At 37.5% G+C, this 27347-nt stretch overlaps 6 protein-coding genes across 9 annotated transcripts; 5 read left to right on the forward strand and 1 right to left on the reverse strand.

The window, feature by feature from the left end:
• The first annotated feature begins 1494 nt into the window (after window positions 1-1494).
• On the forward strand, window positions 1495-4519 carry LOC111811119 (SNARE associated Golgi protein family). The gene is made up of 4 exons (XM_023697858.2): window positions 1495-1937; window positions 3124-3394; window positions 3471-3641; window positions 4124-4519. The coding sequence occupies exons 1-4, from the start codon at window positions 1744-1746 to the stop codon at window positions 4247-4249; spliced, it is 762 nt and encodes a 253-aa protein (XP_023553626.1). The 5' UTR covers window positions 1495-1743; the 3' UTR covers window positions 4250-4519.
• Window positions 4520-5864: 1345 nt separating this feature from the next.
• On the reverse strand, window positions 5865-7157 carry LOC111811867 (uncharacterized). The gene is made up of 3 exons (XM_023698904.2): window positions 6542-7157; window positions 6237-6409; window positions 5865-6153 (listed from the first exon to the last, which is right to left on the reverse strand). The coding sequence occupies exons 1-3, from the start codon at window positions 7067-7069 to the stop codon at window positions 6045-6047; spliced, it is 810 nt and encodes a 269-aa protein (XP_023554672.2). The 5' UTR covers window positions 7070-7157; the 3' UTR covers window positions 5865-6044.
• Window positions 7158-12728: 5571 nt separating this feature from the next.
• On the forward strand, window positions 12729-13033 carry LOC111811231 (dolichyl-diphosphooligosaccharide--protein glycosyltransferase subunit 4A). The gene has a single exon (XM_023697990.2). The coding sequence runs from the start codon at window positions 12729-12731 to the stop codon at window positions 12840-12842; it is 114 nt and encodes a 37-aa protein (XP_023553758.1). The 3' UTR covers window positions 12843-13033.
• Window positions 13034-14679: 1646 nt separating this feature from the next.
• On the forward strand, window positions 14680-17933 carry LOC111776464 (Zinc finger (CCCH-type) family protein). 4 transcript variants are annotated; one of them, XM_023655902.2, is made up of 4 exons: window positions 14685-14944; window positions 15075-15438; window positions 15877-16282; window positions 17400-17933. In XM_023655902.2, exons 2-4 carry the CDS (start codon window positions 15106-15108, stop codon window positions 17675-17677), a joined length of 1017 nt encoding a protein of 338 aa, XP_023511670.1. In that variant the 5' UTR covers window positions 14685-14944; window positions 15075-15105; the 3' UTR covers window positions 17678-17933. The 4 variants fall into 4 exon arrangements, with proteins under 4 accessions (XP_023511669.1, XP_023511667.1, XP_023511670.1 ...); XM_023655901.2 differs by having other exon boundaries at window positions 14680-15438; window positions 17436-17933; XM_023655899.2 differs by having other exon boundaries at window positions 14684-15438.
• A 1008-nt stretch (window positions 17934-18941) lies between these two features.
• Window positions 18942-20434, forward strand: ATL1F (RING/U-box superfamily protein). The gene has a single exon (XM_023699015.2). It carries the CDS (start codon window positions 19171-19173, stop codon window positions 20191-20193), a length of 1023 nt encoding a protein of 340 aa, XP_023554783.1. The 5' UTR covers window positions 18942-19170; the 3' UTR covers window positions 20194-20434.
• Window positions 20435-23496: 3062 nt separating this feature from the next.
• Window positions 23497-26133, forward strand: LOC111811941 (transcription factor bHLH94). The gene is made up of 3 exons (XM_023699014.2): window positions 23497-24153; window positions 24516-24926; window positions 25876-26133. Exons 1-3 carry the CDS (start codon window positions 23497-23499, stop codon window positions 25969-25971), a joined length of 1164 nt encoding a protein of 387 aa, XP_023554782.2. The 3' UTR covers window positions 25972-26133.
• Window positions 26134-27347: the final 1214 nt, after the last annotated feature.

The raw sequence follows: 27347 nt of genomic DNA on the forward strand, positions 1-27347 counted from the left end.
TTCCACCTAATTTCAAATTTATATTAATTAATTCTTGAACTTTACAAAATCAAATAAATCTGTTAAATTTTTATTTTATCTTTAAAAATTTTAACTAAATTATTAAGCGTAAAAATTGAATTAATTTTATGTCATTGAGTCGGTAAATTTTAAATGATGTTAAATAGGTTAAATATAAATCTAAAGTTTAAGAATCTATTAACATTTATTAAGAAAAAAAAATTAAAAATATAAAAAAAAATTAAAATAAAAGGGATCGATCCTCAATTAAGGAGCTAATAAATTAATTTGTTGAAAAAAAATGTAGTTTAGGTAAGTTTTATAAGCTGATTATTAACTCGTAAATTTTAACTCAGTTAAATAAGGTAAGATAAGTCTATTACTACGTGACGACAAACAGACAACTAATGTTCCAATATTAGAGATGTCTACAGGGAAGGTAGGGACGGGAAGTCTTCTCGGGTTATTTCGAGGATTGGAGCGGTGATTCTTTATATGGAATGTGGAGAGATCGAATTTTTTATGAATTTTTTTTAATTTTATAATATAATTTTTATTTTAAAAAATGTAAACAAAAATATAATTTCTAAATAATCAATTTGATGGAAATGTAATTGTACGATAAATAAATAAATAATAAATAAATAATAAATAAAACCCGCTTTATTAAATTTATAATAGAAATATACATACACATATGTAAAAAAGCGAGGATGGAGAAAGGGAATTCAGTCTCTGTCTTCGACCTTGTTCATCTAACGAGGAGAAATTTCTCACCATTCTGTTTCCCATATGTATTTAAATGGCAATCTCGCCCCTGTGGGGATATAATTTCCGTCTTTGACCCTGTTCATCTAACGAGGATAAATCTCTCACCACGGTCTTATTCCTCATCCCTGTTTAAACGGGATTTCTCGGCTCAGTGGGAATACAGTGGGAATACAGTCTCCATTTTCGACTCTGTTCTTCTAACGAGGAGAAATCTCTCGTCACTCCCTTTCTTATCCTTGTTTAAACGGTAATTCCCAGCTCTATAGGAATACAGTCTCTATCTTCAACCCCGTTCATTTAACGAGGATAAAATGTCTCACCACTCTCTTCTCCATCCCTATTTAAACGAAAATTCTCCGTTCCGTTCCATTTAGGGACAACAAATATCAAGACACACGACTCGACACATTAATTTAAGCATCATCCAATGGAATATCCAACACTATAAGATAGGTATATCAACATCAATCATCTATCATACCAAGCCAACCAAATGAATAATTAATATCCAAATGAATAATTAATATCAAATAGTTGAGTACAAAAAATTGTAAAGACTTTGTTGTTTATATGAATTTTTTTAAAAATTGAAATGAAAAACGAGTTTGGAATACAATTTGTGGAGTGGAGCCACTGAAAATGATAGGACGAAGGAGGAAATTGCGAAGAACTGACCACATCCACAATGAAAAACAACCATCAAATTTCAAAGGCCTTTGTTCAATTGAAAGGCCTTATTTAAGGCTTCCAAGACATGCCAATCTCTGTATTGCGTATTGAATTTTCTGCGAATATTCTGTTTCTTTCTCCCTCTCTCAAGGAGTGACCCTAAAGGAAAGAAGATTGTTGTTAAAACAGATTTCAATTTCGTTTCTCTTTCTCTTTCTTCATCCTTTCCTCTGGGTTTTCTGTTTGTTTCCCGAGAAAACAACGGAAAGTGAAAAAGGGGATCAGGGAAAATCCTTGAGGAAAATGGAGAAGAAAGGGGAAAAGAATGTGGGCGAAAATATGAGCAAATTTCAATTGAGTTTTTGGGATTTGGCTGTGTTTAGCACCGTTGTTATTGCCTTCCTTTTTGGCCTTCTTTGTGTTTACCTAACCATGCCGGCCTCCGATTATAGCTTTCTTAAGCTTCCTCGCAACCTTCAAGATCTTCAAATCCTCAGGTAGTTCTTCTGTTCATTGCGTTTTCTTTCGATTTTGATGATGGATTTTTTCGTTTCGTTCGTTTTCTGGATTCTTTTTATGGTTTGATCGCTTGATTAGGTCATTTTTCTTGTGATTTCTGGAATTGGGTTTGCCTGAGTTCTTGTTCTTGATGTGATTAGCTAACCTTTCAATGGCTTGCTCTTGAATGATTTGATTGTCTTTTGAATGGGCACTAAATACTTTTGTTAGGGAGTTTCAAATTCAAGTGTTTGTATCAGAAATATGATCAGATCTGGCACTTTCCTTGATACAGTTTTTGTGGGATTCTTATGGTTTTGGCTGATGAGATTTGGGCAGCACTTTCTTGAATGTTTGTGGATATGGTTTGTGTGCGATACACGTTGGTTGGAGAGGGGAACGAAGCATTCCTTTTAAGGATGAGGAAACCTCTCCCTAATAGATGCTTTTTAAAACTGTGAGGCTGATGGTGATACGTAACGGACCAAAGCTAATAATATCTGCTAGCGGCGGGTTTGGGCTGTTACAAATAGCATTAGAACCAGACATTGGGCCATGTGCCATCGAGGATGCTGGCCCCCCAAGGGAGATGGATTGTGTAACGGCCCAAATCCATAGCTAGCAGATATTGTCCTCTTTGGGCTTTCCCTCAAGGCTTTAAAATGCGTCTGCTAGGGGAAGGTTTCCACACATTTATAAAGGGTGGTTTGATCTCCTCTCCAACCGTGAAGGTTTCCACACCCTTATAAATGGTGGTTTGTTCTCCTCCCCAACCAATGTGAGACATCACAATCCACCATTGGTTGGGGAGGAGAACAAATCACCATTCATAAGGGTGTGGAAACCTTCCCCTAAAAGACGTGTTTTAAAGCCTTGAGGGGAAACCTGAAAGGGAAAGCCCAAAGATGACAATATCTATTAGTGGTGGATCTGGGCCGTTACAGATTGTGAGATCCCATATTGGTTGGAGAGGGTAACGAAGGATTCCTTACAAGTGTGGGGAAACCTCTCCTTAATAGACACGTTTTAAAACCGTGAGGCTGACGGCAATACGTAAGGACCCAAAACGGATAATATCTACTTAGCGGTGGGTTTGGGTTATTACTTATCTCGTCATCATAAATGTTGCTATGTAAAAGCTTGTGGATGGTTAAAATGTGGCTTGATGAATATTCTTTCTTTTAGAGATCACCTTGAGGAATATACAAGTGACTACACTGCACAGGTCTTAGTAGGATACTGCGTTGTATACATCTTTATGCAAACCTTCATGATACCTGGAACTGTTTTCATGTCACTGCTGGCTGGAGCCCTTTTCGGGGTCTTCAAGGGCGTTGCTCTCGTCGTCTTCACCGCTACAGCCGGAGCTTCCTCTTGCTATTTCCTCTCGAAGATGATCGGGAAGCCCCTCGCCTTTACTCTTTGGCCTGACAAGGTGAAGTTCTTTCAAGATCAGGTAAGTTTCATATCCCCATCTCTTTCGTAGTCGATTCTATAAGGTTTTTTCGATGTTGAATCGATTCCTCTCTCAGGTTTCTAGGAGAAGGGAAGGGCTGTTGAACTACATGCTTTTTCTAAGATTGACTCCTACCTTGCCAAATACGTTTATCAATGTTGCATCTCCGATCGTCGATGTGCCTTACCATACCTTCTTCTTTGCTACCGTCGTTGGTCTCATCCCGGCTGCCTACGTTACAGTCAAGGTAATCACTTCTCCATTTCCATTGTTTGTCTTTGTGTTGCTCGTAGCTCATTGTCATGGGTTTCTAGAGAGGGATGATCTGTGATCCGACATTGGTTAGATAGGGGAACGATCCCTTCCTTATTAGGGTGTAGAAACCTCTCCCTAGTAGACACGTTTTAAAAACTTCAGTGGGCTTGGCTTGTTACAAACGGTATTAGAGCCAGACATCGGCCTGTGTGCCAGCGGGACGCTAGCTCCCAAGAGGGGTGGATTGTAAGATCCTACACCGGTTGAAGAGGGAAAGGAAACATTCTTTATAAGGGTGTGGAAACCTGTCCCTAATTACATAGTTCGGAAATGCATTTAGAAGCATACTTGACATTCTTAGGTGAGTGAGTGAGTGAAGAACTAATGTTGATTTGGCTGTTTGCTTCTCAGCTCATATATTGATGTTTCTAAAGTGTATATTGAGTGACTCGAACATCTCGAATTGTATGACAGGCTGGGCTGACGCTCGGAGAATTACAATCGGTTGGTGATCTTTACGACTTCAACTCGATTGCCACATTGTTTCTGATCGGAATTGTGTCAGTGACCCCGACATTAGTTGGCAAGAGTAAAGCATAGGATCCTATGGCGTAACGCTTGAGCGAATTTGCAGCCTCGTTCCTTGTACAGGTATAGCGTAATCACCCGAACAAGCCATTGAAGGTGATTATGGATCTCGTTTGGTGTCGAACATAATGTGGATGTCGGGTTTGGAGGATTGGGAGAAGGGTCAGAGTTATTAAATTTGGATAATTGTATTTGATTGACCAGAAAAATGATAAAAGGAATGATCATATTCATTTGATTCCCCAGAAAATTATAAAATGGAAGATCATATTCATTTGTGAATATTTTGTTTATATTCTGGGAAATTTGTAATATCTTTTGAATATCCGATTTCTCGATCAAATGTAAATATCTTCATCTAGTTGAGTTATGCTCGTGAAAAAGTTGAAAGTAATCCATAAAAAGATATTATAAAGTGCGTAATTAAATTACATATTTTTTTTAAATATAGCCTAAAGTTTATAATTTTTTTTAAAGATTAACTATATGACAAAAATATGTCACTTTTTTTAATATTATATTTGAAAAAATAAAAAATTGGGACCTTTTGAAAAATATTTTTTAAGAGGTTAGTTGTCCAGCTTTCTCGATTTGGTTTGGCTTCAATTAGCTTCGTTGTCCCGTTTTAATCACTAGAGGAGATATTCGAATCATTTTTAGCTAGAGAAGATGAGACGCTAAAAATGAAAGTGTTCAGAACGCATACCGAAAAGATACCAATGAAGTCGACCATTAATGACTAGTTCAAAGACCAGCAGCGGATCAAATAAGGGACTGTTCTTAGAAAATGAAAGAAAAGCAAACTCTCATAGTTCTCCGCCCAGCTCCAACTACTTCTTGAGGTGAGGTACTTATTTCGATTTGAAAAGGGGTCGCCCTTTTTTTGGTTGAAGTAGCCACTACTTTGGTCGTAGTCAGTTTAAACACATAAATTCAGTCCACTTACAGTACAAGCTATTGTTTTGGACAATTAATAATATTAACACTGTTTATATCTGATTTTAGGATAATTAAGTAATGTTCGCTCCATGAATAGACTATGTTCGGTAATATCATAAGTGAACATGAATTTTAGTTGAGCTAAACCTAGGAACGATAAGTTAAAATGAGCTTAGGAGTTCCAAGTTGAAACAAAAGCTTTAGGCGGACTTACTGTTAGAACACCTACAAGTTACGAATGAAAAATGAATATCTAGTAACCGTAACCTTATTGGATGTTATGTTATTATGGTGAAGTATTTGTTTCGTTTACATTTATGTCTTATACATAAGATACTATAACGTACCTTGTATGAAATACCACGAATATGTAAAGCACATCTCATAGGGAATTCATGTCATGATAAGTACGGAAGTACTAAGTGTATCATTACACATGACCATAATTTTAAGATGAGACCTCATACATATCGTATGTCATATGAGCCTGAATTACATCAATTGCTCGAGCATAGTGTCAGGCCTATGAAGTGGGTTATTTTAAATTTATTAATTAATTAAAAATAAAAAAAAAAGTTAAATTGATAATGTCTCGTAACTTAGGAGTTGTGATGTTGAAATTTCCCCAACTAAAATATTTGGTGGTAATTTAGGATTTGACGTCGAAATTTTCCTAATAAATAGAATATTTTAAAATAGAAATCAGAGTTTTTTTTTATTATTATTATTATGGGACTTTACATTACACCAACAAGTCACGTGCATTTTATTTCCTCCTGAAATGACACGTCCACAAATCACGTGCCACTTCTCCCTCAATTCTTCCTCTCCTATATCCGCGAAACCTCCATCAAACCAATTTCTTCCATTAAAACGCCGCAACCAGAGCCGGCGCCGGCGCCGGAGCCACCGCCATCGCTTCCTCCTCATCGTCTTCTACCAGCCACAAGAAATGAGCGTAATATCCTATCACCAAACTTCACAAACAAATTCAAACATTCAGAGTCTTCCAGTTCATGAAATTAGGGCTAAACTGCTCGATCCAGATATCGAAAATTACCAGTCGTTAGGGGAGGCACACACGGCACGATCGAAGTAATATTGAGCTCTTCGCTTGTCTCTTTGAGTATCCCATACTAATTTACCGTATAGAGCCAGCAATTCTCCGTCTCTTGGACTTGCCAGTATTGCTCTGCTGTAGCATTCCTCTGCTCGTTTACTATCTTTCTCAACCTTTACATCATCAATCAAATCAAAGAAATTAAAGTGTAATATTCCATTAGATTTCAGGATTTCAGGATTTCAGGATTTCAGGATTTCAGATCAAAGCAGACTTTCAATTTGATAATTCTAGACTTGGATTACCTCGTGTAAGAATTTTCCGTAGTTTCTCAATATCAGAGCGTCGCTAGGGTTCGATTTCAGCATCTCTTCGTAGTACGCTCTGATCTTACTAGATTCACTACTTCCATCCGTAAATTTATCTGCTACAAAATCACCGCCATCGCCGCTTACGATTCCGGAATTTAGAAATTCAGTGTCCGCAAATGAATCACGGTGAAATTCATCCTGGTTCAGAAACTCATCCTCTGGTATTTCGGAAGGAACGGACCAATATCGAGATCTGAATCCACCGAATTGATCATACGGACTCGAAACCTCGTGGAGAGATCGCGATATGTCGCTCTCCGATGCCGCTCTTCGAATACCACTCCAGTTCTTTCCTCTGCGATGATTGATCTCAAAATGCAGAGAGATCTTCGGAGATGAAATGGAACTATTCTGGCCGGAGAGAGCTCCATACAACGGTTTGTAATTGGAGAAGGACGAAGAAGCGGCGACGGCCGACGAGAGGACGGGAACGGAAACGGTTCTGATGAGAGCGGATTCCATAGCTGCAATTTGCGAAGGTTTTGAAATGGCAGAGTTTTCTTTCGTTTTACCTTTTTGGGTTTTTCGTTGAGGTGTTTCAATGTGTCGTAAATGCATATATATAGGCGAGTTCTCACCGTTGGATTAGGCGATGGAATTGAGCTTTAGATCGTGGGAGATCATGACACGTGTTTAAGTGCACGTGAATTGCTAACGAACAGGCTACTCCGGTGGAGTCGGTTCCTTGTCTTCTTCGTTTTTTTCTTTAAAAAATGTCTATTTTTTCTTAAACTTTTAATTTAGATAATTATTATAATTTTTTTGTTTATAAATTTTTAATTCGTTAACTATTATTATAATATTAGAGTTAAACTGTGATGTCCTCGTTAGTTGGAAGGAGAACTGTCCTCGTTAGTTGGAAGGAGAACAAAACACCATTTATAACGCTGGAAACCTTCTCCTAGCAGACGCGTTTTAAAGGTTTGAGGGGAAACCCGAAAAGAAAAACCTAAAGAGGACAATATCCGCTAGTGGTGGATCTGAGTCGTTATGAATGATATCAGAGCCAGACATCGGACAATGTGCCAGTAAGGACGCTGGGCCCTGAAGGGGGTGGATTGTGATGTCCCACATTGGTTGAGGAGGAGAACAAAACACCATTTATAAGAGTGCGAAAACCGTTCGTAAATTAATAAATTTATGAATTAAAAAGTTTAGGTTAATCTTGAACAATTGACAATCTAAGTAAATTTTGAAACTTTTTCAGCATGTCACGAGAAGGGCGTGACGAGGATGATGCAATGAGGGATGATGCTAGCACAATTTAGATTCGATGTCCCGTTTTAAATTAAAAAATAAAATTATAAAATAACGCGATTTAATTTTTAAAATTAAGAAATTTAAATTGTAATTTAATAAACTTAAAACATTAAAATTAAAATTGTAATATGAAAATAAATTTATAATTTACTAAAAAAAGAAATTTTGAAGAGTGAACTGAAATTTATAAAATAAAATAATATAAATTTGTAGTAAGATAAAGCAAAGTGGCGCATCTCTTCCCACGTGTGAGATCCCACGTGGTCAACTCTCCTCTTCTGCCATTTGGCGGTCAAATTATTTTGTATATCTAGATTATTCTAGAATAAGCCTTTTTAATAATATGCACCTGTAATAATAAATTAACTTTACATTATTATTATTATTGTCATCATCATTTAAATTTAAACTATGGTAAGAATAAGAAATGAAACTATATTCTAAAATAATAATGGTAATTTTTATAATGTGTTCATTATATATTTTATTAATATCAATAACTTTATGTTTAATACTACGATGTAGGTTCATGGAATTTACATCACAAGCTTATATTAAAAAAAGAAATCGTGTCGCTTAAACATAGGTGGTAATTATTATTTTTCCTTAAAATTTTCAAAACTATTCTCTACTTTATCCATTTCATTCCTTCAACGTATAGCAATAGTCATATTCAAATAAATAAAAAAATATTATTTTAATGTTTACGTCGTGTTAGACATCATGACATGTCGTGTATGAAAAACATGAATGAAATATCATGAATATGGATGTACGTTTCATAAGGAATTTATGTACATCATTTCATTGGACCGTGATTTTCAGTGCAGGACCTCATGCATGTTGTATATCATATGATCATGGACTACTCACCACGATATTATTCGTGTTCCTTTTTTTTTACTTTGATTTTCGGTAGCGTGAGCGTGTATGAGCTTATAGTCAGGTCTAGTGTGTGCATTAATGAAGTCTTCTAGTAGGTACATGAACGAGTGAGTGTATCAACTAAAGGGAAAGTATGGAACGGATTACCTTGTTGATCGAATATCTCAAGGCAAGAACATTGTTTGAGATTCGAATCACTCCACAAGCAAGATCGATCATGTTTAGCTTAAATGATTCTTGTTGATCAAATATCTCGACGCAAGAACACTTGTTTGAGATTCGAATCACTCCAAAAGTAAGATTGATCATGTCGAGCTTGAATGATTCTACATGCATCCTAAACTACATAGAATTGCAAAGAAACTTAGTCATTGGCTAAAGAGAGCACAAATGCTCATTTTATTACATTTTCTGAGTCTACTTACAAATACGACATACATGACTTTATAGAGTGAAACTATTAAAGACATTCCAAGAGTTGTAACATTCATACATAATAGCCATAATTAACCATTATGTAATTGTAACTTAATGTAAATAAAAAGTCTTAAAATACATTAATAAAATATAAAAACTCTAAATTACTTCAGATTGAAACTTCAGTGTGACATTAATTGAAATATATTTTTTTTTGATAATTTCAACAATATTTTCTTTATATCTTCATTGAAGTATATTGTATGATTGATGTCTCTTAGTTCATATCAGACCGTGTGTAGAGAAGTACTATGCATTCAATTATGCTCCAAAAGGAAAATAGAGCTCAATGAACAATCATTAGATCCTACCCGTCATGATATATGTATATATGTAAGTGTATTTTCGGCTCTAACCGTGTGGTCTATTACTAACCATTCTAAAATACATTTTTTATGTTTAACATAAGAACAGTAAGAACATTTTTGTCATAAACTTTTCGATTTGTAACTAATTACGTCTAACTATCGAGATTGCAGAGAAGTTAGAGATATCCATTTAACCTGTATGGTAAACAACTTGCAGGGACCCACCCCGAATGAGGTCGGGACTCCCCATTTAAGACCGAGAATTGAGAGGAAGTGATGAAAGATTGCTTCGGTTAGATAAATGGGGTTGGAGACTAGAATTATATACTGTCTAGTTCTTCATGCCCGCTTAATATAAATATATTTTCAAGAGATTTTCTAAATTTAGTTCGAGTTATAAATATTTAAAATATTTAAGCTAAAAATTATTATTTTTTAATTGTTAAAAGGGATATATTATAATATTTAAATTTAAATTTTGAGAAATTAAATTCTCTAATAAATGGCCCCAAGAAATATATAATTTCGCCCTCTCCAATTCGCTAATTCACTCTCTCCCGCCGCTCCGAGTTGCTGACCAGACGACGCTCTCTCCGCCGCAGTTCTCCCCTTCTTTCTTGGGGCTGTGTTGTCAACTCAACGATTATCAGAGTAATTCAACTCTTTCTCTGTTTTTGTTTTCATTTACAATTTCTCCACTTGATTCCATGGCTATTGATTGCATAATTTTGTTGAAATCATCCAGATCTACCGTGCTTAACCTTGTAATTTTCCTTCAGAATTCAGTGACAAACCCTAAGGATTCTGTTTGTTAGGTTCCTTTTTATGAATAATTTTCCCCTTTTCTATGTTGCAAAGGCACGATTTCCCAATTGGTAACAGCGTCGATTGTTTAGCAGCACCGCTTGGAATTAACCGTTCTTGATAATTTCGATCCGATTTGGATTATGTAAGGTCTAGGGTTATTTAATTTTGTTTATTGTCAGCCAATTTTAGGAGGCTGTTTGGTGTTATGCGATTGAACCTGTTTACAATATCCCATCTTGATAAACTGGTATTAGAGTTTGGTGAGAAATTTGGAAATGCTCATAACATAGTTTTGATATTGGACAATCGAGAACAGAGGAGAATGATTGAGAATATTGGTAACCAATTCAAGACCCAGACTGAGTTTAGGATCACCACAAACGATAATGAATATGTTCATTTTATTATTGAGAGCAAAAATATTGATGATTTGCGGTGCTCAATCAGGACAATCCGAGAAATTAAAACTTTTGAGATGTTGAGGAAGGTGATCTCAATTCATCTGTCGTCCTTTGTTCCGCCTTGTCACTTTTGTTCTGTTCTTCCTCTTTTCTTGCTCTGATACCATGTTAAAAAGATCCCACTTCTGCTTCTCATTCTTAACACAATCCCGCTACTATTTCTCATTCGTAACAAAACATAGCAAAATGCGGTTAGTGTAGGTCGTGATATTCCCACCTTCAAACTTGAAACATGAAGTTCTGAAGGATTTGATCTGATGAAACATGAAGTTCTAAGTTAGTTTGATGGATCTGAAGTCTGGAGTAGATCCATTCTAGTTATAACACCTCCAAACTTGAATGCTGTCTTTTTTACTAACCTGTTCCCAGTATGGCGCTGGATTGATTGGTTTTTTCTTTGAAATTATCTTCATTTCTTTGTATTGGGATCTCTAGCACTGTGCTCTCTGCTGCTGAAAAAAGTTGGGTGCTTATTGCGATACTGATATCTGTAGTTATTCTATCCTGAAACCCATCTCACTTAAGAATCAGAAGAACGGAAGGAAATGGAAGCAGAGAACAACCCTTTAACCACCTCAATAGGAGTCACCGGACAACTATCCCAAAGAACAAGAATCCCACTAGAAAAACCCCCCACAGACTCGAGGCTTGCCCGCTCCTCCTTTGTTTTACTGTAAAGACTTCTCACCAACTGGCGATGACGGTTGGTTTCCACAAGGAGCACAACCACCCGAAATAACATGTATATGTACCGAAGCAGGAGCAGCCCACCCGGAGAGCCAATTCCCATTAACACCCATCAAAGGGAAGACCTGGAAACCTTACTTTTTATTTTAGAAAGAGTTACGGCATTTGTTCCAGTGTCCATCGTATGGTGTGGTTGGGGAGGTCATCCGTATGGGGTGGTTGTGGGCACCCTTTTCCCTGACGACAAGTTAATTGACGACAAGTTAAAAGAGAAAGGCAAGGGATTACGAGATCACTTGGATAAAAAAGACCCCCTTTACCATAACTTGGGAGAGGGATATTCTTGAGGAGGGGAAGAGCCTCCGAGCTCGGGCAATCGGCAATTTCGTTGGTTGTTCTCTCTTTGCATCATCATAAATCATTTTTGGCATTTCAAAGGAGTACTACCTTCTTTACATGTTAATCACCTGAGGGGAATAAAATGCTTATAGGTTAAAGATTCTCACATTATTTCTGTAGGAATGATTCTATGTATGAATTCTTGTTTTGCACTGTCTAGTTTGTATAGTTCCTAGAGTATTGTAATGGCTTAGGCCCATCGCTAGTAGATATTGTCCTCTTTGGGCTTTCTTTTTCGAGCTCCCCCTCAAGGTTTTTAAAACACGTCTCGATTTTTAAAACACGTCTGCTAGGGAGAGGTTTCCACACCTTTATAAAGAATGCTTTGTTCCCCTCTCCAATCGATGTGGGATCTCACAATCCACCTCCCTTCGGGGCCCAACGCCTTCGATGGCATTCGTTCCCTTCTCCAATCGATGTGAGACCCCTCAATCCCCCCTTCAGGGCCCAACGTCCTTGCTCGCACACCTCCTCGTGTCCACCTCTTTCGGGGTTTAGCCTCCTTGCTAGCACCTTGCCCAGTGTCTGGCTCTGATATCATTTGTAACGGTCGAAGCCCATCGCTAGCAGATATTGTCCTCTTTGGGCTTTTCCTTGAGGGGATGCGGCTAGGGAGAGGTTTCCTTAGGTTGATCAGTAAAGATGTTTCATATCATGTTACTTGTATGACCAATAAATTAAGCATTTCATATGTTTATGAATTTGTTAAATGGGCTTCTTAGTAATTTCTGTTCAATTTAATTAGTTCATATTAAATATAAAACGAAATTCATCATATATATATTTATATATATGTTTGAAGAATTGTTGATAATGTTTAACCTTATTGTGGTACAGATGTTTGACGATCAAGATCTCGGGTTCTTTTCAAACTTTCTTGGAATCTTTATATTTGTATTGGTAATAGCATATCACTATGTTATGGTTGATCCAAAATATGAAGGTCATTGAATCTTCCCTATGATGAGAAATTTTTATCGACCCTTCTAGTTATTATATTATCTACTGTAATGTTATTATCTTTCATAGTATAGAATGTTTTAGTCGATACCGGAGACAAAATCTTTTTTTGATACGGTGACTGGAAATTTTTTACAGACTATTCTAGTTATTATATTATCTACTCGTTTAGTGGATCATAATGTTATTATCTTTTATAGTATAGAATGTTTTGGTCGATGTTGAAGACATACATTTTTTTTTAATACCGTAACTAGGAATTTTCACAGACCAATCTAGGAATTTTCACAGACCAATCTAGTTATTATATTTAGTGGATCATAATGTTATCATGTTTCATAGTATAAAATATTTTGATCGACGCTGAGGACATAGATGTTTTTTTTACACGTGATGATTTTTGAGTGGGTTTATAACCTTTCTCATTTACATGATTTTTGAGTGAGTTTATAACCTTTCTCATTTACAACATTCAATTTTTAATTTTTGGGTTTAAAATTTGAATATATTGGAGATTTAATTATAACAAAAATTTGAATATATTAGAGATTTACTTATAACATTTAATTTTTAATTCTTGTGTTTAATTATAAGTTTTAAGGATTGGAAAAATTTAGGATCCAATAGATTTTATGTAAGGTCTGCTAAAAATTCAAATTCTGCTAAAGATACTAGAGACCGTTTCCAAAACACAAATTTAAATTTTCAGAGACCTTTCCAAAACACAAATTTAAATTTTCAGAGACCTTTCCAAAACACAAATTTTAATTTTAATTTTTAGAGACCGTTTTGTGTTATGGGTTGATTTTAATATGTCTGGTTTGAGGTAAAGATTTTATATATTTGAGCTAAATTTTATACCAAAACACAAATTCTGCTAAAGATTATACTAGAGACTGTTTCCAAAACACAAATTTAAATTTTTAGAGACCGTTTCCAAAACACAAATTTAAACTTTTAGAGACCGTTTCCAAAAATTTTTAGAGACCGTTTTGTGTTATAGTTTGATTTTAATGTTTAGACCGTTTTGTGTTATGGTTTGATTTTAATGTTTTGGACACAAATTTATAATTTTAGAGACTTTGTTTTAACTATATTATAAGTATTGTAATTAAAATTTTAAAATAATAGATGTAAATTTAATAACTTAGATTAAATTTTAAAATAATAGATGTAAATTTAATAACTTAGATTATGATTAGATATAGAATAGATGAATTTAATAGATGCAAATTTAATAACTTAAAAGTTTTATTAGATATAAAATTTAATAAAATTTAAATTTATATATAATTGATTTTTAGAAATTTAGAATTTTTCCACTACACGAATTTTTTTAATGACACGACTTTTTATAATAAATTAATCCATTTTTAAAAATTTAGTTTTTATAATAGATTAATTAATTTTTAGAAATTTATAATTTTTCAAGCAGAAGAATACAAAACAAAATAGATTATTAGATTATAATTTTTCAACGAATAGAACACAAAAAGATTATTATTAAATTATAATGTTTCACGACAAGAATACAAAAAAAGATTATTAGATTATAATTTTTCATAATTTTTGAACGATGAGAACACAAAATAAAAAAAAAAATTATTAGATTATAATTTTTCATAATTTTTGAACGATGGACGATACAAAATAGAATTTTAAAAGATTTACATAGATGAATTGGCCTAAATATTTTGTATACAAAAATTGATTTAAAATTTTTAATAAGTAATTATTTTATAAATTTTTTATGATTGAAATCTAAAAAAACATTAAACTTTTATTTACAAAATTATTGTGAATCTAAATTTATTTCAGAAATCTCTCCTCCTTTTTCTCATCCTTTTCTTATCTATTTTCCTTCCATTTTTGTACCTTGTTCTTAGCTCACTGTTTCTCCCCTTTTTACTTTTGTAATGTTCATATAGATCTATGCCGTCTTCCTACTAACTTCATCCTCTACGATCTGTTCTTCTCCTTGATATTGAGAAAATTCTCCGTCGCTTTTTGAAGCTTTCACTGCCCATTTCTGCGTTCGTCTCTATTAGGGTTAATGGCTGGTCGGTTTTGAAGCTTTCACCTCTTCTTTCGAGGTTGAAGAAACCCATTTCTGTGTTCTTCTCTGCAAATTAGGGTTTTATGTGTGATGATTTGATGATTTTGTAGTTCTCTGGAGGTAACAATTTGTGGATTTTTGTTTTTTTTTTTTCGAATGGATTATAGTGGGGGAAACGTAGTCCATGTGATCCCCGGGATGAGTAGCGAGAATTGGCCCGGTGAAGTTTGGGCTACCGAAGAAGAATACAGAGCTTGGAACAATGGCGGTGGTGATGGTTCCATTGATACGCCTTCTAATTCGAGTTATGATCAAAGACAATCCCAAAGCCGATCCGGAAGCGAACCCCCAAACAAGAAATCGAGAAGCTCACAGGATGTTACGTCTTCCAATCGATCAAAAGCGATTGGTAAAATGTTCTTCAAGACCAAACTCTGCTGCAAATTTCGTGCTGGAACCTGCCCTTACATCACCAATTGCAATTTCGCTCATAGCATTGAGGAGCTCCGGCGGCCACCACATAATTGGCAGGTATTAGAATTGGTTCTTAGTTAGTATTTTGTGTTAGGAATCACGACCCTCCACACACAATAGTATGATATTTAGTATGATATTGTCCACACAATAGTATGATATTTAGTATGATATTGTCTACTTTGAGCTAGAGCCTACTCTTAGGTCTATGTAGCCGTTCGACACGTAAGTCACTTTTGATTACATCTTCCAAGCAAGCAGTTGCTTAGTTAGGATTCTCGATATGACACTCTGATACTATGTTAGGAATCATAACACTCCACCATGAGCATTGCTTTGGGCTTTCCAAAAGGCCTCATACAATAGAGATGTATTTCTTACTTATGAACTCATGATCATTAGCCAACGTGGGACTTCCTCCTGACCGTGGTCAACATTTTGTTTGGTTTAATTTTTAGAATATCAAGAGTTCCTAATTGCAATGAGTGTTGTTAGCAGGAAATTGTGGCGGCACATGAAGAAGAGAAGGTATTTTCAGAGCCAAGGGAGGAATTTCAGATACCTTCACTTGGGACATCAAATTTTGGTTCAGAGTCGCAGAGGTCATATAAAGGAAGACATTGCAAGAAGTTTTACACAGAGGAGGGCTGTCCATATGGGGATAGTTGTACGTTTCTTCATGATGAGCAGTCAAAGAATCGAGAGAGTGTGGCAATAAGCTTGGGACCTGGTGGCTACAGTGGCGGTGGTGGTGGTGGTGGTGGCGGCGGCGGTGGTGGTGGTTCAGGAAATGGATCCAACAGTAAGCCTTCGAATTGGAAAACAAGGATTTGTAACAAGTGGGAGTTGACAGGATATTGCCCATTTGGAAGCAAATGCCATTTTGCTCATGGAGCTGCTGGTATGTTTCTTCTATTATCAATCCTTGTGTTAATGACATAGCTCATTCTTTGCTTTGGGTTTAGGACTCCACCATGAACGTGCTAGAAACTTCTTAAATGTGGAACTTGAATGACACTATAATACTTGTGAGATCCCACGTCGGTTGGAGAGGGGAACGAAGCATTCTTTATAAGGGTGTGGAAACCTCTCCCTACCAGACGCGTTTTCAAAAACCTTGAGGGAAAATCCGAAAGGAAAAACCCAAAGAGGGCAGTATCTGCTAGTAGTGGTCTTAGGCTGTTACAAATGATATCAAAGCCAGACACCAAACGGTGTGTGTCCTGAAAGGGGGTGGACATTGGGCGATGTGCCAGTGAGGACGCTGGCCCCATGGGGGGGGGGAGTGGATTGTGAGATTCCACATTGGTTGGAGAGGGGAACGAAGCATTCTTTACAAGGGTGTGGAAACTCTTCTTAGCGGACGCGTTTTAAGAACCTTAGGGGAAGCCCGAGAGGAAAGCCCAAAGAGGACAATATCTGTTAGTGGTAGGCTTGGGTTATTTTGTATCAAAGCCAAACACCGGGCCATGTGCCAGTGAGGAGGTTGAGCTCCAAAGGGGGGTGCACACCAGGCAGTGTGCCCGCGAGTACGTTGGGTCCCAAAGGAGATGAATTGGGGGGTATTACATTGATTGGAGAGAGGAACGAGTGTCAGCGAGAATGCTGGCCCAAAAGGGGGTAGGTTGTGGAGATCCTACATCGGTTGGAGAGCGGAATGAAGCATATTCTTTATAAGGGTGTGGAAATCTCTCCCTACCAAACGCGTTTTAAAAACCTCGAGGGAAAATCCAAAAGGGAAGTTTATATGGACGAAGTGTATAAGTCTCGATCAACATGGTTATGCCATATGCTGATTTGTTGTCATTCTCATGCACATCTAACAATGCTTCCATTTTTTCCCATGATGTTTCGTGCTTTTGTTTCTTTGAATTACTGATATTTATCTGAACGTCGATATAGCCATATGGACCGAGTTGGTTACTTGATTAGACCGATAAACATACGAACATTGTCGTGTCCCGTTGAACGAGCTGTTTAGTTTGTGGTTTAGATTTAATACTTTGAATTAACCACAGAATTACACCGTTATGGTGGTGGGCTTATGGAGACAGAAACTAGAGACTCTTCATCAGCTCCTCCTGACCTGAAGCAGGGTGTATTGCCTAAAGCTCCTGGCGATACTCTGGTTGCTTCTGTTCCTTCACTACCTCATTCAGATGTTTATCATATTGTGGTTCCATCACAGAGGTCAACCATTGTAATTCAGAGGTCGGGTCAGCGAACTCATCAGAAATGGAAGGGCCCCGATAAAATCAGTCGGATATATGGTGACTGGATTGACGACATCGAATAATATCATATCCAAGAAATCGTTGAACGTGAATAATGATCATCATGATGGACTTGGTCTCTTGTAAACCTTTGGCAGATGAAGATTCTGTTTGTTCGGGTTAAGTTTCGGTTGGTTCTTTTCGTATTCTCGTTCCTAACCCGCTTCACGTCCGATCTATGGTCTTTATCTGTTAGTGTTGTTGTTTATGTAGTTACTATATGTAATCCTTTTCATTGAAAGAAGAGAGAAATGTATGATTTTCACCACCTTCTCAGTTCATCATTGAGTAATTCTTCTGTGTTGTGTTATGGGAAGTCTTCAATCTTAATGTAATGGGAACAAGAGAGGCAGCGGATGAGTGTCATAGTTATGCTTGTCCAAGACGTGTTGTCTATGAGCGTATTTTCGTTTCAAACCTCTTTTTACTTAGGTTTATAGTAGATAGGTCTACTATTATTGGTGTGTCATTATGGGGTATATGACCGTTCACTAAAATCATGTCTACACTCGACATGACTAAAATGCCCCAAAATGTATTATAGGTGATATGACTAGTTGTCTCTTCCTCCTACTCCGGTTATATGCTATCAAAGCCGTTGTTGTTGTCTAATTGCTTTTAGCTTATAATATATATATATATTGAAATTGTTTTCAATATATTTTTTCACTCACATTTTTAAAAACATTTCTCTCAAACGTGACTCGAGGCTCAAGTATATGCAGATGTTACTCGCGAAGTCTGAATTTCTCACGGTTGACATATTCATTGAGTTAGAACAAGTGTTATACAATCGTTGTTCTATTGTTGCAAGTTTCTAAAACTATCCCCTTTAATTCAGTCTCTAAAAAAGAATAATAGAACCACTAACGATCGAACGTGGTAGTCCTTTGTCTATCTTTTTATATTTGATACTCATCAATTGCTTAGTTTCAATAGAAAATTTTGATATTGATACGTCTTAAGATTTTCTAAGCGTCGATACTTTAACTCAAACTTTTCAAGTTTTGCTTGGTTGTTGAGAAAATTGACGAAAATTGAACAAACGAGAGAAAAACGACAATATTTATAGAAGTTGTTCAAGCTGGTTCTTTTCTAACCAACAATAACTTCAAACAGATTGATCGTTCGAGTCTTAAAATTTCAAACAAAACATACAAGACCCAAAATAGCTCTCGAGCATTCTCCCACCTCGTCATCCGAAAAAAATACTCCCTCAGAAAGACACTTCCAAATTTCGAGTAGTACCCACGACTACACCTACAGGGTATTAATAAAATTTTCAAAAGTCGAAGGGTATAATTGAAAGACGAAGTGTCGGGTCATCCCATAGAATGAGGAGAGAAAGAAGGATTGAGTGTTGGTCACAAAGAAAGTGTATAAAAGGGTTAGTCCTAATTATGGAAATGGCTATGTGGAAGGTGTTAGCCATCTCCATCTCCATTAACCTTAAACCATTGAAAGCAACAAGAACGAGTCATTGCGAGAAGAAGAAGGAGCATGAAGAAACACCATAATGAGTCCCCTTATTAATTCTCCTCCTCCTCCGCCGTCTCCTCCGCCGCCATCTCCTCCTTCCTCCTCCTCCTCCTCCTTCCTCCTCCATGTCTTTTTCCGGCCAATGTCCACCGATTTCTCCCACTCTTCTTTCTCCCCTGAAGAACACTCCACTCCTCCTCTCACCATTATCCTCACTCTCATCCTCCTCGCCTTCCTCCTCGTCGGCTTCTTCTCCATCTACTTCTGCCGCTGCATCATGGACTCCCTCCTCCATTCCCGCAACCTCCGCCGCTCCCCTTCCGGCAATATCCTCCACCCTTCCGCCGATTCCCCCACCGTCCCTCCCGGCCTCGACCCACTTCTCATAAACACCTTCCCCACCTTCCCATATTCCGGCATCAAGGAATTTCGCAGCGACAAATTCGGATTAGAATGCGCCATTTGCTTACTTGAATTCGACGACGACAGCTTCCTCCGCCTCCTCACTGTCTGCTGCCATGTCTTCCATCAAGAATGCATTGATCTCTGGCTTGAATCCCACAAAACCTGCCCTGTTTGTCGCCGGAATCTCGACTCCGATTCCGCCAGAAACTCCGCCGATAAGCCCCCTGATTCCGATGATCATGACAACCCACCACGCAGTACCCATCATGAATCAATCGAAGATGCTATTAGTATTGACATTGATGACGACGTCGACGACGATGACAACGCCGACGCCGATGACGACGACGATCGCCGGTCTGGTTCGAACAGAGGAAAACAGAGTATAAAAACAGAGGAGGCGGAGGACGACGGTATCAAGAAATTCTCGAGATGCCATTCAACGGGTCATTCGATTTTGAAGGCGAGAAGGAAAGATGATGATCGGTATAAGCTGAGATTGCCGGAACATGTAAAGATTAAGATCATTAGAGGGCATAATTGGACGGGGAGTTGTGTGACTTTTGAAGAATTTTTACGAAATCCTGGGAATGGTGGTGGGTTCTCGGAGCTATCTGAATCTGATGATCGAATTGATTTGCAGAAGCCGCCATGATTGAGTTTCTTGAGTTTGATTCTTCTCTTTCTCTCTATCAGTTTTGATTTGATGCATTGAGTTTTGTATCCATTAAAGAGTTTTGATTCGTTTTGTTTACAACAGGGTAGTCGTTTTTTGTTTAGGTTCTTTATCGATTGCTCTAGAAGATTACAAAAATTATTCAATGAGATTTGAATATTTTTGTTTAGGTTCTTTATTGATCTTCTATAATGGATATAAGCTCTAGTCACTTTGTTTATACTTTATTTGAAAAGTCAGATAGTAATTGAGCTTTAAACACATTTCCAACTAGAGATATCCATTGAACGGGTAGAGATATCCATTGAACGGGTAGAGATGAGAAAATCTTCTCCATCTTTCTGTTTTAATTCTCATCCTTACAATTTTTTTTTATTTATTTTCACGAAGATCGAGTGTGTGTATGGATGAAAGATGTTCAGTGCCCATTTAGCTAAGTGGGAGGTTTCCTTGCTCTGTTTGAGATAGCTTAACAGGTTAACGTGAAATTCTAACTTTGGGGTTAAATGGACATTTTTACTTCTAACCCACGAGGATGTGTGTGTGGGCAGGAGATGTCCACGAGATCCGTTTAGCTAGTGGGAAAAAATTTCTCATACATTTTACTTCTAACCCACGAGGATGTGTGTGGACAGGAGATGTCCACGAGATACGTTTAGCTAATGGGGGAAAATCTCTCATACCCCCCTTCTCTATTTCTTGTTTAAACAAAGATTTCTTGCTCCGTTCGAGATAAGTCTATGTAAGATTTCAACTTTGGAGTTATGTGCATTTCTACTTCTAACCCATGTGGATGTGCGTACGGACAAGAGATGTCCACGAGACCCGTTTAGCTACCGTGAAAAAATCTCTCCTACCCCCTTCTCTATTTCTTGTTTAAACGAGGATTCCTTACTCCATTCGAGATAGGTCTACGTGAAATTTCAACTTTGAGGTTAAATGAACATTTCTAATTCTAACCCACGGAGATGTGTGTATGGACAAGAGATGTCCACGAGATCCATTTAGCTAACGTAAAAAAAATCTCGCCTATCTCCTCTATTTCTTATTTAAACGAGAATTCCTCGCTCCGTTCGAGATAGGCCTAATTGGAGTTGGAGTTGGAGGTGAATGAAGAGTGGTAGAGTAGAGGCCCATAGACCCAAAGCCCACCCGGGTGGAAAAACATGTCAGAATTTTATAGTTCCAAATTAAAAATAAAATAAAAAATAATAATAATAAAAAATAAATAAATAAATAAAAATATTAGAAGGAAACTAATGGTCCCATTTCCCATAACATGCAACTTCCTAATTCCGACCACTTGTCATTCTCTTATGTTCCAAATTTCCTCAATTTATTTATTTTATTTTATTTATTATTATTCTTTTCCACTATGTTACAAAATTACAGCTCATTCACTCATCTCTCCATTTTCTTTCTATTAAATATTTATTTTTTTTTTACCGACTTACCCATATTTTTCCTAAATATTTTTACATTAACATACAAGGTAAATCAAAATCCCATTACATTATAAATTTAAAAAAACAATATATCAAATATAATATTAAATAAAAAAGATGTAAAATGTTTACCGAGAAGATTTAATAATCTTCTATTACAGTTTACTGTATATATCATATTTGACAATCATATAGTAATATCATATATCTAGTTATTGCTCACGGTAGTTTTAGCAAATATTGTAACTGCCTAGATCCACCGTGAGCAGATATTGTCCTCTTTGAGCTTTCCCGTTTAGGCTTCCCCTGAAGGCTTTAAAACGCATTTACTAGTGAAAGGTTTTCGCACTAGTTCTCCTCCCGAACCAATGTGGGACATTACAAATATTCTCATGGAATCAGGTTCCTTTTTGTTCGGTGACTTTTTGATATTTATTAATTTATTTAAAAAATTTGTATTTTTGTAAGAGAAAATAGAAAATTTGATTTATATAAGGAGGGGTAAGTAAGGAAGCAAGGTCCAATGAGAAGAAAAATGGTACTTTTTCCGAAGCTGATGGGTCACATGGATTAGGGTGCAGAAGAGGCTGACACATTGGACCACACTTTCAAGTTTCAACTTCAAATCCCTTTTCTTTCTCTCTCTCTCTCTCTCTCTCTCTACCCAAAAATTCTCTCTTTCTCTCTCTTGTTCATCATTTATGAACATACATCTATGATCATAGTCTCTCTACTTTTTAATTTTATGATTTTGGGTTTTGATTCATTATTAGTTTCTTTCAAGGGTTCAATCGAGTGTAATTTGGAAGATAAGGCATCGAGATCGATGGTTCAATTCTCACACTCGTACAATGATTGAACTCAAAAGGACGAAGAATGATTAAGACACATATTGTAGTTTTAATTTGAATAATTCTGAGTATATTGTGAGTTTGTTGAGTAAAATAAGTGAGAGTACGAACATTTGAACTTTCGTGTCACTGAATTGGCTGTAAAAATAAGTGTAACCCTATTTCTCACGAGTATCATGCCTCTTTAGAACGATTCTGAGGCCATATCTGTGTCCCGAAGTCACTTTGAAGACATTACTTCATTTTCAATAAGCGTGAGCATGTAATAGGGCAATGGTTCATATCATAAACTTGTATGTGTTCGAACTCGGGATTTGCCTATTTTCTTGTGTCCATGGTAAGCATCTAAACCCTAAAGATAATATGGATGGAGAGGTAAGGGAGTTGGGTAAGTACAATAACTCAATCCCACCGCTAGCAAATTTGTCCTCTTTGAGCTTTCTCTCAAGGTTGTTAAAATGCGTCTGCTATGGAGAAATTTCCACACCTTTATAAAGAATGTTTCGTTCTACTCCCTAACCGATGTGGGATCTCGCAATCCCACCCCCCTTCGGAGCCCAGCGAGTTTGTTCTCCTCCCCAACTGATGTGGGATCTCACAATCTGTCATCTTCAGGGTCCAACGTCTTCGTTGGCACTCGTTACTCTCCAATCAACGTGGGATCTCACAATCTACTCCTCTTCAGCGCCAAACGTCCTTGTTGGCACACCGCCTTCAAGGCCCAACATTCTCGGCTCTGATACCATTTGTAACAGCCAAAGCCCACCGCTAGGAGATATTGTCTTTTTTAGGCTTTCCCTCAACATTTCTAAAACGCGTATATTAGGGAGAGATTTTCACACTCTTATAAACAATGTTTCGTTCTCCTCTCCAACTAATACGAGATCTCACATAAAGGGTCGAAGAAATTGGATTAGTTTAGGTAAACGAAGCTAAGATCATCTGAAACACAGCTTTTGCTAACTTGTCTCTATGCTCATTTCTACATGGATCATTTGGTCCCCTTAGCCCTCTCTCTCTCTCTCTTCTGTACAAACTGTTCCAATGTTTTGGCACTTTCTATGATGATATCAAGGACTAGAGAAGAACTATATGAAGCAATCCAATTCTGCCCCTCTCACGTGCACCTTATATACCTCTTTCCTTTTACATTACCCTTTCAACAATTCCTACACTTCTCTTCCCATTCATCCCTTCTCTCCCTATCTTTCTTCAACACAATTCCTAACCAAAAACCAAACAAAATGAGTCTTGATGCTCTTTCTTCCAATGACTTCTTCAACTTCATCATCTACGACACCATCTCCGCTATCCCCAACACCTCCCCCGTCCTCCACGACTCGTCGGAGAACACATTTTTCTCCGACGACACGTGTTCGAGACATCAAGATCACCAACATGGGCTTGAAGGAAGCTTGAAACCCAATAGAAAACGCCGTCCGAGTGAGTCGGAAAGCCTCCGGACGGCGTCGACACGACAAGGGAAGAAGAAGAGGAAGAGAAAACCAAGGGTTTGTAAGAACAAAGAGGAAGCTGAAACACAAAGAATGACACACATTGCTGTTGAAAGGAACCGCCGCAAACAGATGAATGAGCATCTTTCAGTGTTACGTTCACTCATGCCCGAATCCTATGTTCAAAGGGTTTGTTTTCTTCTATTTGTCTCTTTCATTACTAAAATTTGGACCCCATTTCTGAGATTTGATTAAACTTCATAATTATGCCATTAAAACTCCTACCCACCTTCTTCTTTTGCTCATATCTTCGTTACTAATCTCAATTATTTAGCCTAAACATAGAATTCAATTATTACTGCTAAAAATTGACCTCTGCTCCTAACCCTATTCATAATTGCATGGCTTGGCTACATTTTTGTTCAAGAACATTTCAAAAAATGACAGATTCATAGGAAGCAGAGTTTGTAAGGCCCTAAAATATGAGACGTACCTTTTTGATAGTAATCTTTCATGAACTGATATCAGTTTTATGCGATGAACATATGAAGGGTGACCAAGCATCCATAGTAGGAGGAGCGGTTGAGTTTGTGAAGGAATTGGAGCATCTTCTATCAACTTTGGAAGCCAAGAAGCTGCAAGTTTTACAGAAAGAAGTTGATCATCAAGAACAAGAGATTAATGATAATAAGTTGTTTTCATTTGGAAGTTTGTTGATGAATAATTCAGATCATAATTATTGTTCCCAATACTCTACCAAATACACTTCCAAATCCAAGGCTTCTTCAGCTGATATTGAAGTTACTTTGATTGAAACTCATGCAAACCTTAGAATCCTATCAACAAGAAGCCATAGACAGCTCTTGAAGCTCATTGCTGGTTTGCAGGCTCTTCGTCTCACCATTCTTCATCTCAGTCTTACTGATTTTCATCCATTGGTTCTTTACTCCATCAGCCTCAAGGTACTTACTTAATGTTTCAAACTTTATTGTGAGATCTCACATCGGTTGGAGAGGGGAACGGAACATTCTTTATAAGAGTGTGGAAAGCTCTCTCTAGCAGACGCGTTTTAAAAACCTTGAGGGGAAGCCCGAAAGGGAAAGCTCAAAGAGAACAATATTGGCTAGCGGTGGGCTCCGATACCATTAGATCTCACATTGGTTGGAGAGGGGTACGAAACGTTCCTTATAAGGGTGTGGAAACCTCTCCTTAGTAGACACGTTTTACAACCTTGAGGGCAAGTCCGGAATGGAAGGCCCAAAGAAGACAATATTTGCTAACAGTGGGTTTGAGCTGTTACAAATGGTATTAGAACCAGACATCGAGAAGTGTGCCAATAAGAATGCTGGGACCCAAGGGAGGTGGATTGTGAGATCCCACATCGGTTGGAGAGGGAAACGAACATTCCTTATAAGGGTGTGGAAACCTCTCCCTAGTAGACGTGTTTTAAAACCTTGAGGGGAAGCCCGGAATGGAAAGCCCAAAGCTAACGATGGGCTTGGGCTGTTACAAATGGTATCAGAGTCAGGCACTGAACAGTGTGCCAGCGAGGACGCTGGGCCCCAAGGGGTGGGTGGATTGTGAGATCACACATCAGTTGAAGAGGGGAACGAAACATTCCTTATAAGGGTGTGGAAATCTCTCTCTAGCAAACATGTTTTAAAAACCTTGAGGGGAAGCCCGAAAGGGAAAGCCCAAAGAGGACAATAATGCTAGCAGTGGGCTTAGGCCGTTACACTTATCAAATTTTTCATCCTCTAATTACCATTTTATAGCCGTCTCTAAACTTTCAAAACGGTCTAGATACGAAACTTCTTTATCAAAATGGAATAAGTCAAAGTTCAAAGTCAGAGTTCGGGGCAAGAATGAAGATTAAACTTACGACGTTTTGATGAAACAATGAAAATGCAGGTTGAAGAAGGATGCCAACTGAGATCAGTAGATGACATAGCAGCAGCAGCACATCATTTGGTGAGAATAATTGAGGAAGAAACTATGTTATGTTAAAATGTAAACAATTCAAAAGCCAAAACAAAGAAAAAGAAGAGGTAAGAGCATTGAAATGGAATCAGCCATTAAAATGCCAAGTTCACTGTGTGTGTGCATGTGGCTTGGTTTGATGTAATTAGTAAATGAATGTGTTTTTATGTAAGATGATATTGTTTTGTAGCTTTCAAGGGTTTGTCTTATTTGCTTTAGTTTCTCTTTTTTCTTGAGACCACAGACAAGAAGAGAGTGACAGATGAGAAGAAAAAGTTGTCGAAGGGATTGGTTTTGGGTTCATCATTATCTTCCTGTGCAATTTCCTCTCCCTTCCCTTCCCCTTTTCATACCTCCTTTCATCATCCAAGTTTAGTTAGGGTTCTTGATGACCCACAATGCCAAATAGTGAGTAAATTTCTTTTTGGGAAGGTAAGAAGTCAATGTCCAAGATAAATAAAAGTAATTGAAACGAGAGATTTGTTTACAAAACGATGATCAGGACGGTTTAGAGAGCAACGCCACGTGCCGTGGTTATACCTTATACCATCTATAGTCATTTAAGTTCGGGTTCTACAATGTCGTCTCATTTTAGTAAGCTGTCAACTATTCGGACTTATCTCTTCGTAACTTTGTTCATTGGGTTTTGAACACTTGGAAAACCATTCCGACGAATAAACATGTAAGCACATAATCTATCTGGTTGAACTATGCTAGAAAGAATAAGTTAGGTACGGTTGTGTAACAGCTCAAGCCACCGCTAGCAGATATTGTCCGCTTTGGCCCGTTACATATCGTCGTCAACCTCACGGTTTTAAAACGCGTCTACCAGGGAGAGGTTTCCACACCCTTATATGGAATGTTTCGTTCCCCTCTCTAACCGATGTGGGATCTCACAATCCACCCCCCTTGGGAGCCCACCGTCCTCGCTGACACACTGCCCAATATCTGGCTCTGATACCATTTGTAACAACTCAAGCCTATCGCTAGCAGATATTGTCCACTTTGGCCCGTTACGTATCACCGCCAGCCTCATGGTTTCAAAACATGCCTACCAGGGAGAGGTTTCCACACCTTTATAAGGAATGTTTCATTCCCTTCTCCAACCGATGTGGGATCTCACAATTCACCCCCTTGGGAGTCCAGCATCCTCGCTGGCACACCACCTAGTGTCTAGCTCTGATACCATTTGTAAAAGTTCAAGCTTACTGCTAACAAATATTGTTCGCTTTAGCCCGTTACGTATCGCCGTCAGCCTCACAAATTTAAAATGCGTCTACCAAGGAGAGGTTTCTACACCTTTATAAGAAATGTTTTGTTTCTCTCTCGGGCCGATGTGAGATCTCAAAATTTTGAAAATCTCAACCACATGAACACTAACTTTTTTGAGTAGCTAGCTGCTT

Source organism: Cucurbita pepo, chromosome 15 (genome assembly GCF_057944985.1).
Source record: "Cucurbita pepo subsp. pepo isolate OVF chromosome 15, ASM5794498v1, whole genome shotgun sequence".
NCBI classification, from domain to species: domain Eukaryota; kingdom Viridiplantae; phylum Streptophyta; class Magnoliopsida; order Cucurbitales; family Cucurbitaceae; genus Cucurbita; species Cucurbita pepo.

What these genes read in the sequence shown, in the direction of transcription:
- LOC111811119 (XM_023697858.2), top strand. Translation starts at nt 1,744, where the DNA reads ATGGAGAAGAAAGGGGAAAAGAATGTGGGCGAAAATATGAGCAAATTT. An exon ending in CAAGATCTTCAAATCCTCAG is followed by an intron (nt 1,938 to 3,123) that starts GTAGTTCTTCTG and finishes TCTTTCTTTTAG; the next exon opens with AGATCACCTTGAGGAATATA. An exon ending in CTGCCTACGTTACAGTCAAG is followed by an intron (nt 3,642 to 4,123) that starts GTAATCACTTCT and finishes ATTGTATGACAG; the next exon opens with GCTGGGCTGACGCTCGGAGA.
- LOC111811867 (XM_023698904.2), bottom strand. Translation starts at nt 7,069, where the DNA reads ATGGAATCCGCTCTCATCAGAACCGTTTCCGTTCCCGTCCTCTCGTCG. An exon ending in ACGGAAAATTCTTACACGAG is followed by an intron (nt 6,410 to 6,541) that starts GTAATCCAAGTC and finishes GATGATGTAAAG; the next exon opens with GTTGAGAAAGATAGTAAACG. An exon ending in TGTGCCTCCCCTAACGACTG is followed by an intron (nt 6,154 to 6,236) that starts GTAATTTTCGAT and finishes TTGTTTGTGAAG; the next exon opens with TTTGGTGATAGGATATTACG.
- LOC111811231 (XM_023697990.2), top strand. Translation starts at nt 12,729, where the DNA reads ATGTTTGACGATCAAGATCTCGGGTTCTTTTCAAACTTTCTTGGAATC.
- LOC111776464 (XM_023655899.2), top strand. Translation starts at nt 15,064, where the DNA reads ATGGATTATAGTGGGGGAAACGTAGTCCATGTGATCCCCGGGATGAGT. An exon ending in GGCCACCACATAATTGGCAG is followed by an intron (nt 15,439 to 15,876) that starts GTATTAGAATTG and finishes GAGTGTTGTTAG; the next exon opens with CAGGAAATTGTGGCGGCACA. An exon ending in TTTTGCTCATGGAGCTGCTG is followed by an intron (nt 16,283 to 17,399) that starts GTATGTTTCTTC and finishes AATTAACCACAG; the next exon opens with AATTACACCGTTATGGTGGT.
- ATL1F (XM_023699015.2), top strand. Translation starts at nt 19,171, where the DNA reads ATGAGTCCCCTTATTAATTCTCCTCCTCCTCCGCCGTCTCCTCCGCCG.
- LOC111811941 (XM_023699014.2), top strand. Translation starts at nt 23,497, where the DNA reads ATGGATCATTTGGTCCCCTTAGCCCTCTCTCTCTCTCTCTTCTGTACA. An exon ending in CCGAATCCTATGTTCAAAGG is followed by an intron (nt 24,154 to 24,515) that starts GTTTGTTTTCTT and finishes GAACATATGAAG; the next exon opens with GGTGACCAAGCATCCATAGT. An exon ending in TTTACTCCATCAGCCTCAAG is followed by an intron (nt 24,927 to 25,875) that starts GTACTTACTTAA and finishes ATGAAAATGCAG; the next exon opens with GTTGAAGAAGGATGCCAACT.